We start from the raw sequence: 12190 nt of genomic DNA on the forward strand, positions 1-12190 counted from the left end.
ATGAATGAGAACTATATTGGCACCTGTAGCAACAGCCCCATTTTATCATGGTACCGAGAGTATGTCTTTCTAAAGTCAAGCATATACAGTCTATTCACGGTCTATAATCTATATCATCCACCATTTACTTCTTCTCTGGTGCCAGGCCCGGAGTGGACAATGGAACGTCTGCAACACCCTCTTGGACCGCTGGAGCTTCCCCCACACGTTGGGACAGCTCTTATGGTGGGCTCGCTTCGTTTTCATTGCTACTACGCGCCTCTCTCCATCGATGCCCCCATCTAAACACAGCCCACAAACACGGACTGAAAAGAACCCACAGAAACGCAATAAGCGTGGCCGTCCAACCGATCCCGATGCGCTGGATCAATGGATCCGCAACCGCAACGGCTCCGGCAGCCAGCAGACACCGGAACAGGTTGTTCGCAGCTACTGCAGTTGCAGGGCTCTGCCGATGGAGGTCCACAATCAATGTATTAAGAGTGCTGAAGGACCCAGAGCTCAGATGCCCCATGAAGAAGAGCATCACGACCGGACCGGCAAGCGCAGTCTTATACTCCATGACCCAGCCGTAGGCGATGATACACAGACAAGCGCAATAGACCAGGGGGATCGTCACGGCCAAGCGGGCGACCTCGATGTTGAAATGCTGGATATCCTGCTGTCGGTTCTTTTCGATCGGGAGGCCCTGGCGTCGGGCTTCTCGGCGAAAGTTCCAGTCTAGAATCCGTCCTACCGTCCAGCGGGAGGTCAGACTGCCTATCCCCACTGGGAGGTAGCACAGTCCGATTTGGATGGAATTGAACTGGAATCTGCTCTGCAGCTGGGAGGTTAAAGTGCTCAAGACGGCCATGTATCCGGAGAACAATAGCGAGCTGTAAATCAGAATGATGAGCGCTTCCTTGTCTCTCGCGATCAGGGCCGACGCCAACGGATTGGCGCGTCGACGCCGTTTCTCGATCGTCTGATAGTCTGGCTCTGGCTTTTGCTTTCGGGCTCCGCATTTCCGCCCTAGAACCTGCCAACCGGATTGGTTCCACCTGGCGGCAGGGACAGAGCCGTTGCCCACAACCGCGCGGCAGGTTTCAGGCAAGAAGATCGCAATGATGATCCCAAATACACCGCTGAAAATGACTAGAAACCAAAAGATTGCTCGCCAGCCCATGTAATGGTCCAATAAACCCCCAATGATTGGCCCCAAAGCAGGCCCCAGGGTCACTCCCATACTTGCGTATCCTATATACTTACCTCGCTCTGCTCTGGTTGACAAGTCAGCGACGACTGCGCTTCCCAGCGCGATTGTCCCACTGCTGCCTGAGCTCTGCAGGCAGCGGAGGACCAAGAGTGACGCGTAGCTATCCTGGACCGCGAGGCCTATATTGGCGGCTAGGTAGATGATGAAGCAGATCAGGTAGGCGGGTCGTCGCCCGCGGGTATCTGCAAAGTTCGCTATAAATGACGGAGCAATTCCTTGGAAGATCTACCAGCGTCAGTACGACTCTGTTGACTGCTCCCTCTCAATGGGTCGATTACCTACCAGATATGTTGTGATGGTTATGTTGATGAGCGAAATGGAGACATTCAAGTCCTGTGCAAGATTGTTCAGAGCCGGAAAGTAGATGCCACTGGAGATGGGAGAGATAATGGCCGCAAATGAGACCAAGAGTATGATGGAGATTTTTTCGCCTTTTGGCAGTATGCAGTACGGTGGCTCTGTTGATGTGCTGATGTCTGTTGTTGCCGCGGGCGCAGAAGCGTGTACCCCGTCAACCTCGACTGTCTCCGGTTGATGATTTAAATTCTGCTCCGTGTCCCCCTCCTGTCGTCTAGCAGCAATTCCTGCAATCGTGGTGATCTCATCGTCCGCTTTCATGTGATGGCCTCCTTCTGGTTCAGTGGCCTTGATGCTATGTGCATGCTCCTCGGCAGCCGAATCGTCCTGGTTCCCCGACAGGACACCAATTTCATTCATGCCATGAATTACCTCAGGCATACTAAAATGTCCCTGGTTTATGTTTGATGTGTCTGGTAGTTTGACATATCAAAACATCTTTTATATCCCTCGATAGTGTGCCGGTTCCGGTTAGCCAGCCGGAAGCGGCTCGGGCGCCCATTGGCTACTGGCCAGTGACCTGTCTACTATATGCACTTTTACTACTGTGTAAAGCTGTATAAGGTACCTTAGTGTTGACACGCATCAGGAGCAAGACTCGCCATATGATAGTAGAATTCATTCGTCCCAGGCCTGGCTACTTACGCGTTTCTCCACTTGTCTGTTTTCTCCTTCCTTCGCTGAAAGCCTGGATTTTAAAGACACAGTATACTCACTAGTCTCCTTTCAATGCCCAATCAGTCGTCTATAGCTTTCCTAAGACTCCTGCGCATTTTGTAGGCTTCTTCGAGAAGTGCCCGACGGAGATCCTGAGATTCATCATCTTCAGAGGTCTCAATACTGTTTGCCTTAGAAATCACCTGTTCTCCGATCGTTGTCGTAAGTTTCACATAGTTTGAGACGCGTGCTCCAAAGTTAGTCGGAGGTTCTCTGATGAAGGAGTCACACAATGGTACCAGCACCTTCTGCAGGTGCGAATCTAAGGCCAACAGTTGCTCAGCCGCAGTTTTGAATGAGCCGAGATCGGGAGCCTGCGGTGGAGAGGGTGCCTGCGAAGGGGAAGATAATGCAGACTCGTCAAGGCCAGCATTTCCCGTTCTGTCTTTACTTTTGCCTTCGTTCGAGGACCCAGTCTGGGCCTTGCCTTCGCCGAACTGAAGCGGCTCCTCATGCTGTCTGCGTCTGCCTTGGGAATCGCATGTATCATGAGTCTCCTCTGCGCCGAGAACTTCACAGTAGATCGTTGACTGCGATTTAAGTCCTGCATCTCGGCAAGAGAGCGAGTCGTCTTCCAACAGCTGGCCCTTGTGGAAGAGCTTTATACAATCTTGGCTGGTGGCTTGTATTGCTTCCATCGCGTGTTGCTTCAACTGCTTGATGTCTAGCACACCATCCCCTATGGAGGATGATGGAAAATGCAGCACATGCCTAATGCCGCCATGATAGAGGGAGAGTGTATCGCCATCATCGCCCCACCTTTCAGGAAATTGCGGCATACAAATGCCCCATTCTTCAAAACTGACAGGATCAATAACAGGAGAAGAACGTTGATGAGGACGGCGCAAGAGAGCTTCATCCTCCGGTATCATAGGGTTGAGGCTGATGGAGGCAAGGCTATCATTCCCAACAATCTTCCGCTTCGCGGACTGAGTCTCCGCAGATGAAGCATATCCGGAAAGTCCGATTACCTTCCCAGATACCAATGGGTGATGTACAGGCTGGAGAATGACCATGGTTATCTTGAACAAGCAGTTGATAGTGTCGCGTAGAGAATGATAAATCATTTGCATTTCGGTTCCATCAACATCATCCTCCTCATCGGTGTCCGCATCAGACATGGACTCCTCAGCCGTATCGTTTAAGGCATCCCGCATATCGGTAAGAGCTCGTTGTAGTCGATGTAGGATGCGCAAGAGCTGCTCGCGAATATGAAAAGCATCACGCAATCGGACCTCCAGAGACGGCAACTGGACCTCCTTTGCCCAGATCCGGAGTCGACCAAGCTCATCTTGCCAGAGAACTATCGGTACCTCATTTTCATATGCCGTTATTCGGTCGGATGATATTAGCTGACAAAACTGCCCCACGCATGTCTCAAACAATGACGATGTTGAGCGAGACATTTTATAGACTCATGCGCCCCTCGTCGCTCACGTCGGTTGGATGATATTCACCACTTCATCAAGTGATAGTGAATGAGAGTGGCTAACAGCCTTGCTGCTTGCTAGTGCGGGGTAGTTGCAGATATACAGTTGTCGACAGCCTCAGCATCACCCTCACTACCCATCTCTACAAGGATTTCCTCGCCGCGATCATTGATCCCGCCTGGCAAAATGGTGACTGGAATCGAGGCTACTGGTCTCGTGCTGGCTCTCTTGCCCTTACTTGTCAACCAACTTGATAACTATGTGCAGGGTTTGGAGACACTCAAGAGCTTTACAGCAAAGAGGTACCTGAGAGAGCTGGAGAGCTATCGCACTAACTTGGGAACGCAAAAAGTTATTTTCTTCAACACATTGGGTCTCGCATTAAAGGACACTCTGATAGACGATGAATCTATCATCAGCACGTGGATCAGCAATCCACAGGCAGACACTTGGGTGGGACGGGTTATCCACGAGACACTGAAAACGAGGCTTGGGACAAGCTTTGAACCTTTCATGAGGACAACACAGGAATTGTCCAATTTATTGGAGGATTTATCCAACAAGTTAGGCTTGATAAACCGAGGCACATTGTTGTCGGTTGGTTGCCCTGAGTCAAACGTGTTGACCCATTATCACTGACCCAGGCCCTGTATAGTTGAACTCTCAGCCCGAATCCCTCATCAAGAGTAGTGTCAAAAAGTTCCGCAATATATTCTCAAAAAGCATATATGCCGACCTCCTGAGCCGCATTCACACTACAAATACCATCCTGAAAACACTGGTAGACCAGTCCATTCAACACCACACGAATGACAACAAAAAATGGAGGTTGCGACCGCCACTCTCAGTGCAGAAAAGCCGGAGAAAATTGGCCCTGAGTCTCTATAGCGCCATTTTGAATGGAGCCTGCTGGAATTGCCCATGCAAAGACCTGCATTCTATTCATTTTGTCCTCGATGGTAAATTGTCTGCCACAGCACGCGAGCCATCAAATCATACATTTCGAATGACGTTTACATCGAAGGTATGCACTACCTCAGCGGACGTCAAGGACTGCTGGCACGAAGTGGAGGCCGAGTCAATTGAGTTATCAGATCCAGCCTCAAAATGTTATATCTCCCCCCGTCCCAGCCTTTGCTCCACGATATTTGCCGTGAACTTTGATGACGAGCAACGAGCACTCCTTGGGTGTATCGCGGACAAAAGATACCGACACCATATGTATCATGTCCGGAGCATTGCCGATGACCTAAAATCACGTTCACAATCCCTTGAGGAACTCATAGCAACTTCGTCAACATTTCCACAACCTCCGCTGCAAGGCAAATACATATTCAGTCGCCGTGATCGACTAATTCTCGCAGTGAACCTTGCATGCAGTGTCATGCAGTTCCATGGCAACTGGCTGCGCAAATATTGGAGAGCACGGGACATCATGTTCATCAAAGAGAAATTCGACCCATCCGAACACCCCTATGTCGTGTGTGACATTGCAAGCCAGCCGAGTATGGACAAGAACCAGGAATCATCACCGCTCATACGGAGCGAAGTTCTCTTCCCCCTGGGGCTGATTCTCGTCGAACTTTCGCTGTGTCGGAATCTTGAATCATTGCGTACACTGGAAGACGCTGATCCTCTGGAGGCAGTGACAAATCTCAAAACTGCTGCTCGATATCTTCCAGTTGTGGAAATGGAGAGTGGGCTGAGGTACGGTCAAGTGGTAAAATGGTGTCTCTTTGGCTCAGATACGGGGAATACTACCTTGGAGGACGAAATGCAGGAGGAAGTATTTCAAAATGTAGTTGCCAGGCTGGTTGAGAACGTCTGGGACGTTTCAGGACTGCAATAGCTGAGGAAGTCGGATCTGGCTGGTTATTGGGAAATCGTCCATCTTCCGGTCAGACGAATGACCTAGGTTCGGTGCCTAGCCTAGGGAATCGCTTCGGTTTTGATTTAGGTAGGGTGAAACCAATTCGAGTTCAGTTAAAACCGTTGTTATAGTTAGGTTTATCCTTCGGCTTAGTATTAATCTAACTCCTAGGCAGACCTTAGGGCCACTAAGCACTGTATATATATTTAAGATGATGCCCCCTCCCCTCTCCTTTATATATCGTTCTCTTAGGCTTAGCTAGTAAGAATATTAGCTTATAGAGATGGCTCCCGCAGCACAGCAGCCCCTAGAGAGGGCAGCCATATGGGTATGAATACTACTGCTACTACTACTACTACTACTACTAGTAGAAGTAAGTAATTACAGCAGTTCCTGCTGGGCAGGTTATCCAATGAGTACACTCTTATGGAGACAGAATAACCAGGTTCAGCATTCTAGCATCCAGCATCGTCAAAGTTTCTCACGACGACTATTTGTCATTAAATGCCCTGGGCTGACGCTGATGTCATGGTATTCATTGCGGGCTGCCCTGAGACAAGATGCACCATATCAGATCGATACAAGGTATCCAACCCGATATAAGATTTAACCGGATCTACCACTCCTGAACTCCCTCCCTCCTAATGACCCTCCCCACGTCAGCATCCCGATCACCCTCGAGCACCGACCGAATAAACGGCCCAGCTACATCGGCATCTTCCGCTCCGTGCTTCTTCATCTCCTCCGGCGTGCCACCCCCCAACCCAGTCGCCAGGTGGCCGGGCGCGATCCCCCAAACTTTTACCCCGTCGTTCTTGAGTATCCGCCCCCACTCGCGCAGCACCATGTTGAGCCCCGTTTTTGCGCTGCGGTACGCAGTAGCGGTCGTCCCAGCGGGCTTGGGCCAGCCGGCAGGTGGCGGCCGGTTTATCGCGAGACGCTGGTCGTCGGTGCCTGCGAGTCTGGCAGCGCCAGATGTAACGAAGAGGAGCCTCGGGTCAGAGCTTTTCAGGAGGAGAGGCATAAGGGCGGAGGTGAGAAGGTGCGTGCCCGTGACATTGACGTCCCAGGTCTTGTTCCACATTTGGCGTTCGGTCATTGTGGTGTTGGCTTGTGCATCGAACCAGGCACCTGGGGAGTTAGGATGTTTGAATTGGACTGAGGAGGTTTTGCAAGAGTCTCACCTGCGTTATTGACGAGAGCGTCGAGTCTTCCGAACTTGGCGTTGATGTCTTCGTAGGCGTGTTTGATCGAGTCGTCGGATTCGAGGTCGATCTGAAGGGAGAATAGCTGGCTTTGGGATTTTGGGAACTCGCTTTGAATGGCACTAATGGCGTTGTGGACTTTTTCAGGGGATCGTCCGCCGACGATGATGCTGTAGGTTTGCGTGCAGTCGTAGAGGGCGCGGACGACCTGGAAACCGATTCCGGTGTTGGCGCCGGTGATGAGGACGATTTTGGGAGCCATTGTATTCAGATCACTCTCAATACTCATGAGGAAGTCTGTACGATTGCTTCTTCTTTCCCTGGCTCTTGTTGTAGATATACCTCCCTAACTCCGCACTACATCCGTAAACCCCGGTGGAGCAAACATCCAACGGATATATGGACTTTGGTGGATGTCAATCCATATTACTTGTAAAATCGCAGGCAGGTACCTCGATACGCTGAGTGAAGTGCTCGACTATCCCTATCCCATCCAACAAGTCATTCCATTTATAATATCATTCCTGCGATTGCACCGTCGGAGTGTGTTGCTGAGGGTTTCGCTCGATCATGGATAGTAATGCCCGTCTATTGCTGTGATAAAGTGAAATACCCTGTAGAGGGGCTCGATGATGAAGCTTTCAGAGCTGGTGATTGGGCGACAGGTTTGTAGCGATAATCTTCAGGGTAAGGGTTGGAGGCTTTGAAGTAGGGCCCGGAATGGGAGATGGCTAGGGGTTACCTTATGCCTGGAAATGAGGACAGCCTATCTCCCAAAATTTAGCTCTTTTCACGACCATTCTCTGTCGCTGTATGATAGTAATTAATGAGTGCGACTATTTAACTTGTATTGTGGTTGATTTCTCGGGCGTTGCTGAACCCGACCAACATAGCGATCTCGGGCTTTTCTATCCCCCGACAGGCCATTCTCTGACAAGAGCCATCCGAAACGACCCCGAGGGAGGAAAGTCTCTCAAATATAAATAGAAGAGCTTGTCTGTGATCATAAATGTCTCAACTCGATATTTGTTTCAATTCTCTCTGCCTATCTGCAACTTTATATCTCCCTGGCTGCGAGCAGAAACTTACCTTGTACGGTCATGACGAAACCCGAAAGCTCGGGGGCGCCTCAAAAGGAGGAACCGACTGAAAATCTATCAGAAATGAAGACGACGGAGCGCAGTGAGACCTGCGACGATGGAGAAACCAAGCGTGCTACGAGTGACCTGGACGACACCTATCAACAACAATCGGCCACCAAGGTCATCCTTCTTCTTGTCTCGATCATGATAAGCATGTTTCTGGTGGCTTTAGATCGAACGATCATCTCAACGGTATAGCAAGCTACAAAAAGAATACAGCCGATATTAAGCTGACTGTCAAGCAAGGCAATCCCTCAAATCACGAATGAATTCAACTCCCTCCCCGACGTTGGCTGGTACGGAAGCGCATATCTGCTGACATGCTGTGCATTCCAACTGCTATTCGGAAAAATCTATACTTTCTACCCCGTGAAAGCAGTTATCCTGTCTAGCATCCTCCTGTTCGAACTTGGCTCTGTCGTTTGTGGCGCTGCGCCCAGCTCCACGGCTTTTATTGTTGGACGGGCTCTGGCTGGTATTGGTGCCGCAGGAATCTTTGCTGGATCGGTGAGTGGCCTTTCTATTTCGGACAGCAAGTGCTGACAGTCTAGGTTGTATGCGTCGTCTATGTTGTTCCTCTCGAGAAGCGTCCCAGGATTCAAGGTCTTTTCGGGGCCGTCTTCGGTATATCCTCGATTGTAGGCCCGCTGGTTGGTGGTGCCTTTACCTCGAGAGTAACCTGGCGATGGTGCTTCTATATCAATCTCCCATTTGGTGGCCTGGCAATGGCCGCTATAGCATTTTGCCTCAAGGTGCCTGACAGAAATACGACCAAGGTTCCATGGACTGAGAAGCTGAAGCAGCTTGATGTCCCTGGAATGTGTTGCTTGGTTCCTGGAGTAGTCTGTCTGGTGCTAGCACTGCAGTGGGGTGGGCAGAAATATGCTGTGAGTTTTCCAAGACATGATTAGCATCCGTACTGACAACGAACAGTGGAACAATGCTCGTATTGTCGCCTTACTGACGCTCATGGGCGTCTTGCTGCTTGCTTTCGTTGCTGTCCAGATACTTCTGACAAGGACGGCGACTGTTCCTCCGCGCATTTTCAGACGTCGCAGCATCTTCGCTGGAGCTTTGGCGACCCTCTGTATAGGTTCATCGCAATACATATTTGGTAAGCATAAATAGAACCCCGCCTGTGTAGCTATACTAACGTCAACTAGTCTACTTTCTCCCAATCTGGTTCCAATCCATAAAAGGTGTCTCGGCCGTGGACTCTGGTCTCAGACTCCTGCCTCTAATGCTATCAATGGTCATTGCGTCCATTTTCTGTGGTATCACCACCCAGAAGATCGGATACTACACCCCCCCTGCAATTATCGGAACCTGCATTATGGCGATTGGTGCTGGGCTTCTCACGACGCTGCAAATCGACACCGGTCACGGCAAATGGATAGGCTATCAGATCCTCTATGGCTTCGGCATGGGCATGTGCTTCCAGCAACCCAACCTCGCTGCGCAGACTGTCTTACCGAAGAAAGATGTGCCTGTCGGAATTGCAGTCATGTTCTTCAGCCAGCTGCTTGGTGCTGCGGTGTTCGTCCCTGTGGGCGAGAACGTCCTGGCTAACCAGCTTATGCTGAGGCTGTCTGGTGTTCCGGGAATTGACTCCGATATTGTTACGTCGGGCGGTGCGACATCGCTACTTAGCTTGGTTCCTTTGGATCTCCGGGGGACCGTATTGGTGGCTTATAACGAGGCGCTGCGGAAGGTGTTCCAGATTGGGCTAATCGTGGCATGTTTGACCATTCTGGGGAGTGCCTCGCTTGAGTGGGTGAGTATACTCAAGAAATCGGAGACTAGTCCTGGTGTCGAGAGTGGTGCTTCCCCCAAAGAGGAGCAATAGCACTGTCTAATGCCTTCCTCGAGATGATCTGAAAATTTCCGTTCCTTTTTATAGCCGGCATCCTGGTTACATTGTCGGCTATGAATACAGTTAGAGTAGATATAACGTGTATTTTAATAAGGTCACCATCTCTGCTTATATTGACTATGTTACAACATCGACTGCGTCACTGTATAGACCACAGCTCAAGTAGAACAGATGAAGATAAATAAAACTCTGGATAGCCCTGAATATACTAGCACCCTCACAATCAAGCAGTGTGGCGATGGGCGACAGAACAACCGGACACCGGTGCGTAGAACTTCTTCCCCCTGCCTCGCCAGGCGAATAACAGCAGCAGAGTGCCCTAAAAGGTCAATAACACCATCTGGGTGTCGGCGTCCCGGATGGCTTGATGGTCCATGTCCAACGCAGCCGGCACCTGGTCGCATATCCCAGATGATTACACTTAGCAGTTCGTCGGCCATCAGACGTTTCTGCCGACGCGCAGTCCAATGTGACGCGGTAGTACCATTGCCCTACCCCAAGACAATTTTGAGATTATCTTCCAATGTAGAAGATTTAAATGAAAGAAAGCCCTCAAGCACCCGTACCTGACATGTCATGTGTCTATGGCATTGAGCAGTAATATTACAAGGGTGGTGTATGATGTCGTTCAAGAAGTGCAGCCAGATCCTAACTGGAGGGCCCCCTCGCAAACATTGGTGTGAGAATGTATATAAGGATAATCTAGATGGGAAGGCTGGAAGTCACTCAGAACTCCAACACAGTGCTTCGATACCTAATCATTTCCACTCTTTGTTCTAGAGTAACATTCGCCGCACATTCGTTGCATAAGCCTCAAAAATGTGTTGTTATGCGCATCTTCTAGGATTCGAATCACTCCTTTATTCTCGTTTGCAACTGCCCAGTCCAGCGGAGTGTAGCCCTGGTTGTCTTGTGCTGAGCTGTCGACTCCTTCTTTTAGAAGCAGTTTGACAGTTGACTCGTGGCCCATTATAGCTGCTAAATGCATTGCGTTGCATCCATCATAGCCCACTGCTGAGATATCTGCCCCAGCCTTCAGAAGAAGTTGAAGGGCGTTATCTGCTCCGCAATGTGCAGCCTTCAGCAGGGCAGTGTGGCCATGGAGAGACTCCTGCACATTAACATCAACACCAACATCAAGTAAGAGCCGCATAATGTTAATGTGATTTCCTGAAGCAGCTCGCTGTAATACAGTCTCACCACTCTCTGTTTGGATTGCAGGATCTGCTCCAGCCTTAAGAAGGATCCTGGTAATGTCTTCTCGACCCAGCCAGGCTGCATAAAAAAGAGGGGTTAAACCTCGTGGCATCGGTCGGGAGCTAAAGACAGCGCCGGCTTGCCACAGCTTCTGGATGATTACTGAGCTACGTCGACGCGCGTCATGCAAGAGGGTTTGTCCGTTGTAATCCGCCGCAGACGGGTTTGCTCCATGGTCCAGGAGGAACTGGGCAATCCCAACTTCATCAACGTCGCATGCGAGATGAAGGGCAGTTCTTCCTCCATTATCCTTAGCTGATATATCCAAACCTGCATAAACCAGTGCTTTTGTCATCTGTTTATCACTGTTCCTGACCGCTTGATGAAGGGGCGTCCATCCTCCGTTGTCAGGGACGGAGCTGTGTGGGATCCATTTTGTAAGAGGTTTGAGGAGGTCTTCAAGCCCTTGTTCCACAATATGATGCAAGATGGTGCATCCATTATCGTCCTGGGCCTGGATATGCCGGGCCTGTAGAAGGGGGGTGAGGTGGGGAATGCCCTGAATCAAAGTTAAGAGATCCAAAGGTCCCAAATAGCCCGCGATGATCAAAATGAGCTCCAAGGGGAGGGTGCAGGGACTATAGGCAGCCATGATTGTTATCGAAGCAACATACCAGACAGAACGAAATGCTTTTGAATCCATGCAGCAAGGAGGAAATGCAACGGAGTCATGTGACGGCGCGGGGCAACATGCCAACGGGGCAACGGGGCAACTGTGGCGTAGAGTCGTCCAACTGTTCTCCAACAACTATCAAACCAGTCTCGATGGATCTGCGTAATAACCACGTGGCTGCCCATCCTGTGCTGGCGGAACGGCCCCTGGAAGACACAAGCGTCGTCTGTAGCCAATGAACTCGAGCCCTGACTTGCTCGGTTGATTTGGACACGGATCACAGAACTACGAGTCAATGACGATCGTTGTATCTATCGCGTCCAGAATGGACTTCGCTGTATGCAACACGTATTGGGGAAGTGGTTTTCAATGATATAAGGGTCTACCGATTTCACGTTCCAAGGACTGATGGTGTTATCATTATCCAAAGCCCAGCATCTGGCCATTGTGAGAGTAATCATAACTTGTGAA

General features: G+C 50.2%; 6 protein-coding genes across 6 annotated transcripts; 2 read left to right on the forward strand and 4 right to left on the reverse strand.

The window, feature by feature from the left end:
* Positions 1-220: 220 nt before the first annotated feature.
* Asppvi_003998 (MFS transporter) lies at positions 221-1993 on the reverse strand (the record flags this gene model as incomplete). Its single annotated transcript, XM_043299954.1, has 2 exons — positions 221-1480; positions 1538-1993. The coding sequence occupies 2 exons, from the start codon at positions 1991-1993 to the stop codon at positions 221-223; spliced, it is 1716 nt and encodes a 571-aa protein (XP_043155889.1).
* Positions 1994-2349: 356 nt separating this feature from the next.
* On the reverse strand, positions 2350-3735 carry Asppvi_003999 (uncharacterized protein; the record flags this gene model as incomplete). Its single annotated transcript, XM_043299955.1, has 1 exon — positions 2350-3735. The coding sequence occupies one exon, from the start codon at positions 3733-3735 to the stop codon at positions 2350-2352; it is 1386 nt and encodes a 461-aa protein (XP_043155890.1).
* Positions 3736-3945: 210 nt separating this feature from the next.
* Positions 3946-5608, forward strand: Asppvi_004000 (uncharacterized protein; the record flags this gene model as incomplete). Its single annotated transcript, XM_043299956.1, has 2 exons — positions 3946-4356; positions 4415-5608. 2 exons carry the CDS (start codon positions 3946-3948, stop codon positions 5606-5608), a joined length of 1605 nt encoding a protein of 534 aa, XP_043155891.1.
* Positions 5609-6245: 637 nt separating this feature from the next.
* Positions 6246-7096, reverse strand: Asppvi_004001 (putative short chain dehydrogenase; the record flags this gene model as incomplete). The annotated part of the gene is made up of 2 exons (XM_043299957.1): positions 6246-6760; positions 6814-7096. 2 exons carry the CDS (start codon positions 7094-7096, stop codon positions 6246-6248), a joined length of 798 nt encoding a protein of 265 aa, XP_043155892.1.
* Positions 7097-7934: 838 nt separating this feature from the next.
* On the forward strand, positions 7935-9822 carry Asppvi_004002 (putative MFS aflatoxin efflux pump; the record flags this gene model as incomplete). The annotated part of the gene is made up of 5 exons (XM_043299958.1): positions 7935-8168; positions 8223-8483; positions 8528-8863; positions 8910-9090; positions 9140-9822. 5 exons carry the CDS (start codon positions 7935-7937, stop codon positions 9820-9822), a joined length of 1695 nt encoding a protein of 564 aa, XP_043155893.1.
* Positions 9823-10603: 781 nt separating this feature from the next.
* Asppvi_004003 (ankyrin repeat domain-containing protein) lies at positions 10604-11698 on the reverse strand (the record flags this gene model as incomplete). Its single annotated transcript, XM_043299959.1, has 1 exon — positions 10604-11698. One exon carries the CDS (start codon positions 11696-11698, stop codon positions 10604-10606), a length of 1095 nt encoding a protein of 364 aa, XP_043155894.1.
* Between the last annotated feature and the right edge of the window lie 492 nt (positions 11699-12190).

Source organism: Aspergillus pseudoviridinutans, assembly GCF_018340605.1.
Source record: "Aspergillus pseudoviridinutans IFM 55266 DNA, scaffold_3, whole genome shotgun sequence".
NCBI classification, from domain to species: domain Eukaryota; kingdom Fungi; phylum Ascomycota; class Eurotiomycetes; order Eurotiales; family Aspergillaceae; genus Aspergillus; species Aspergillus pseudoviridinutans.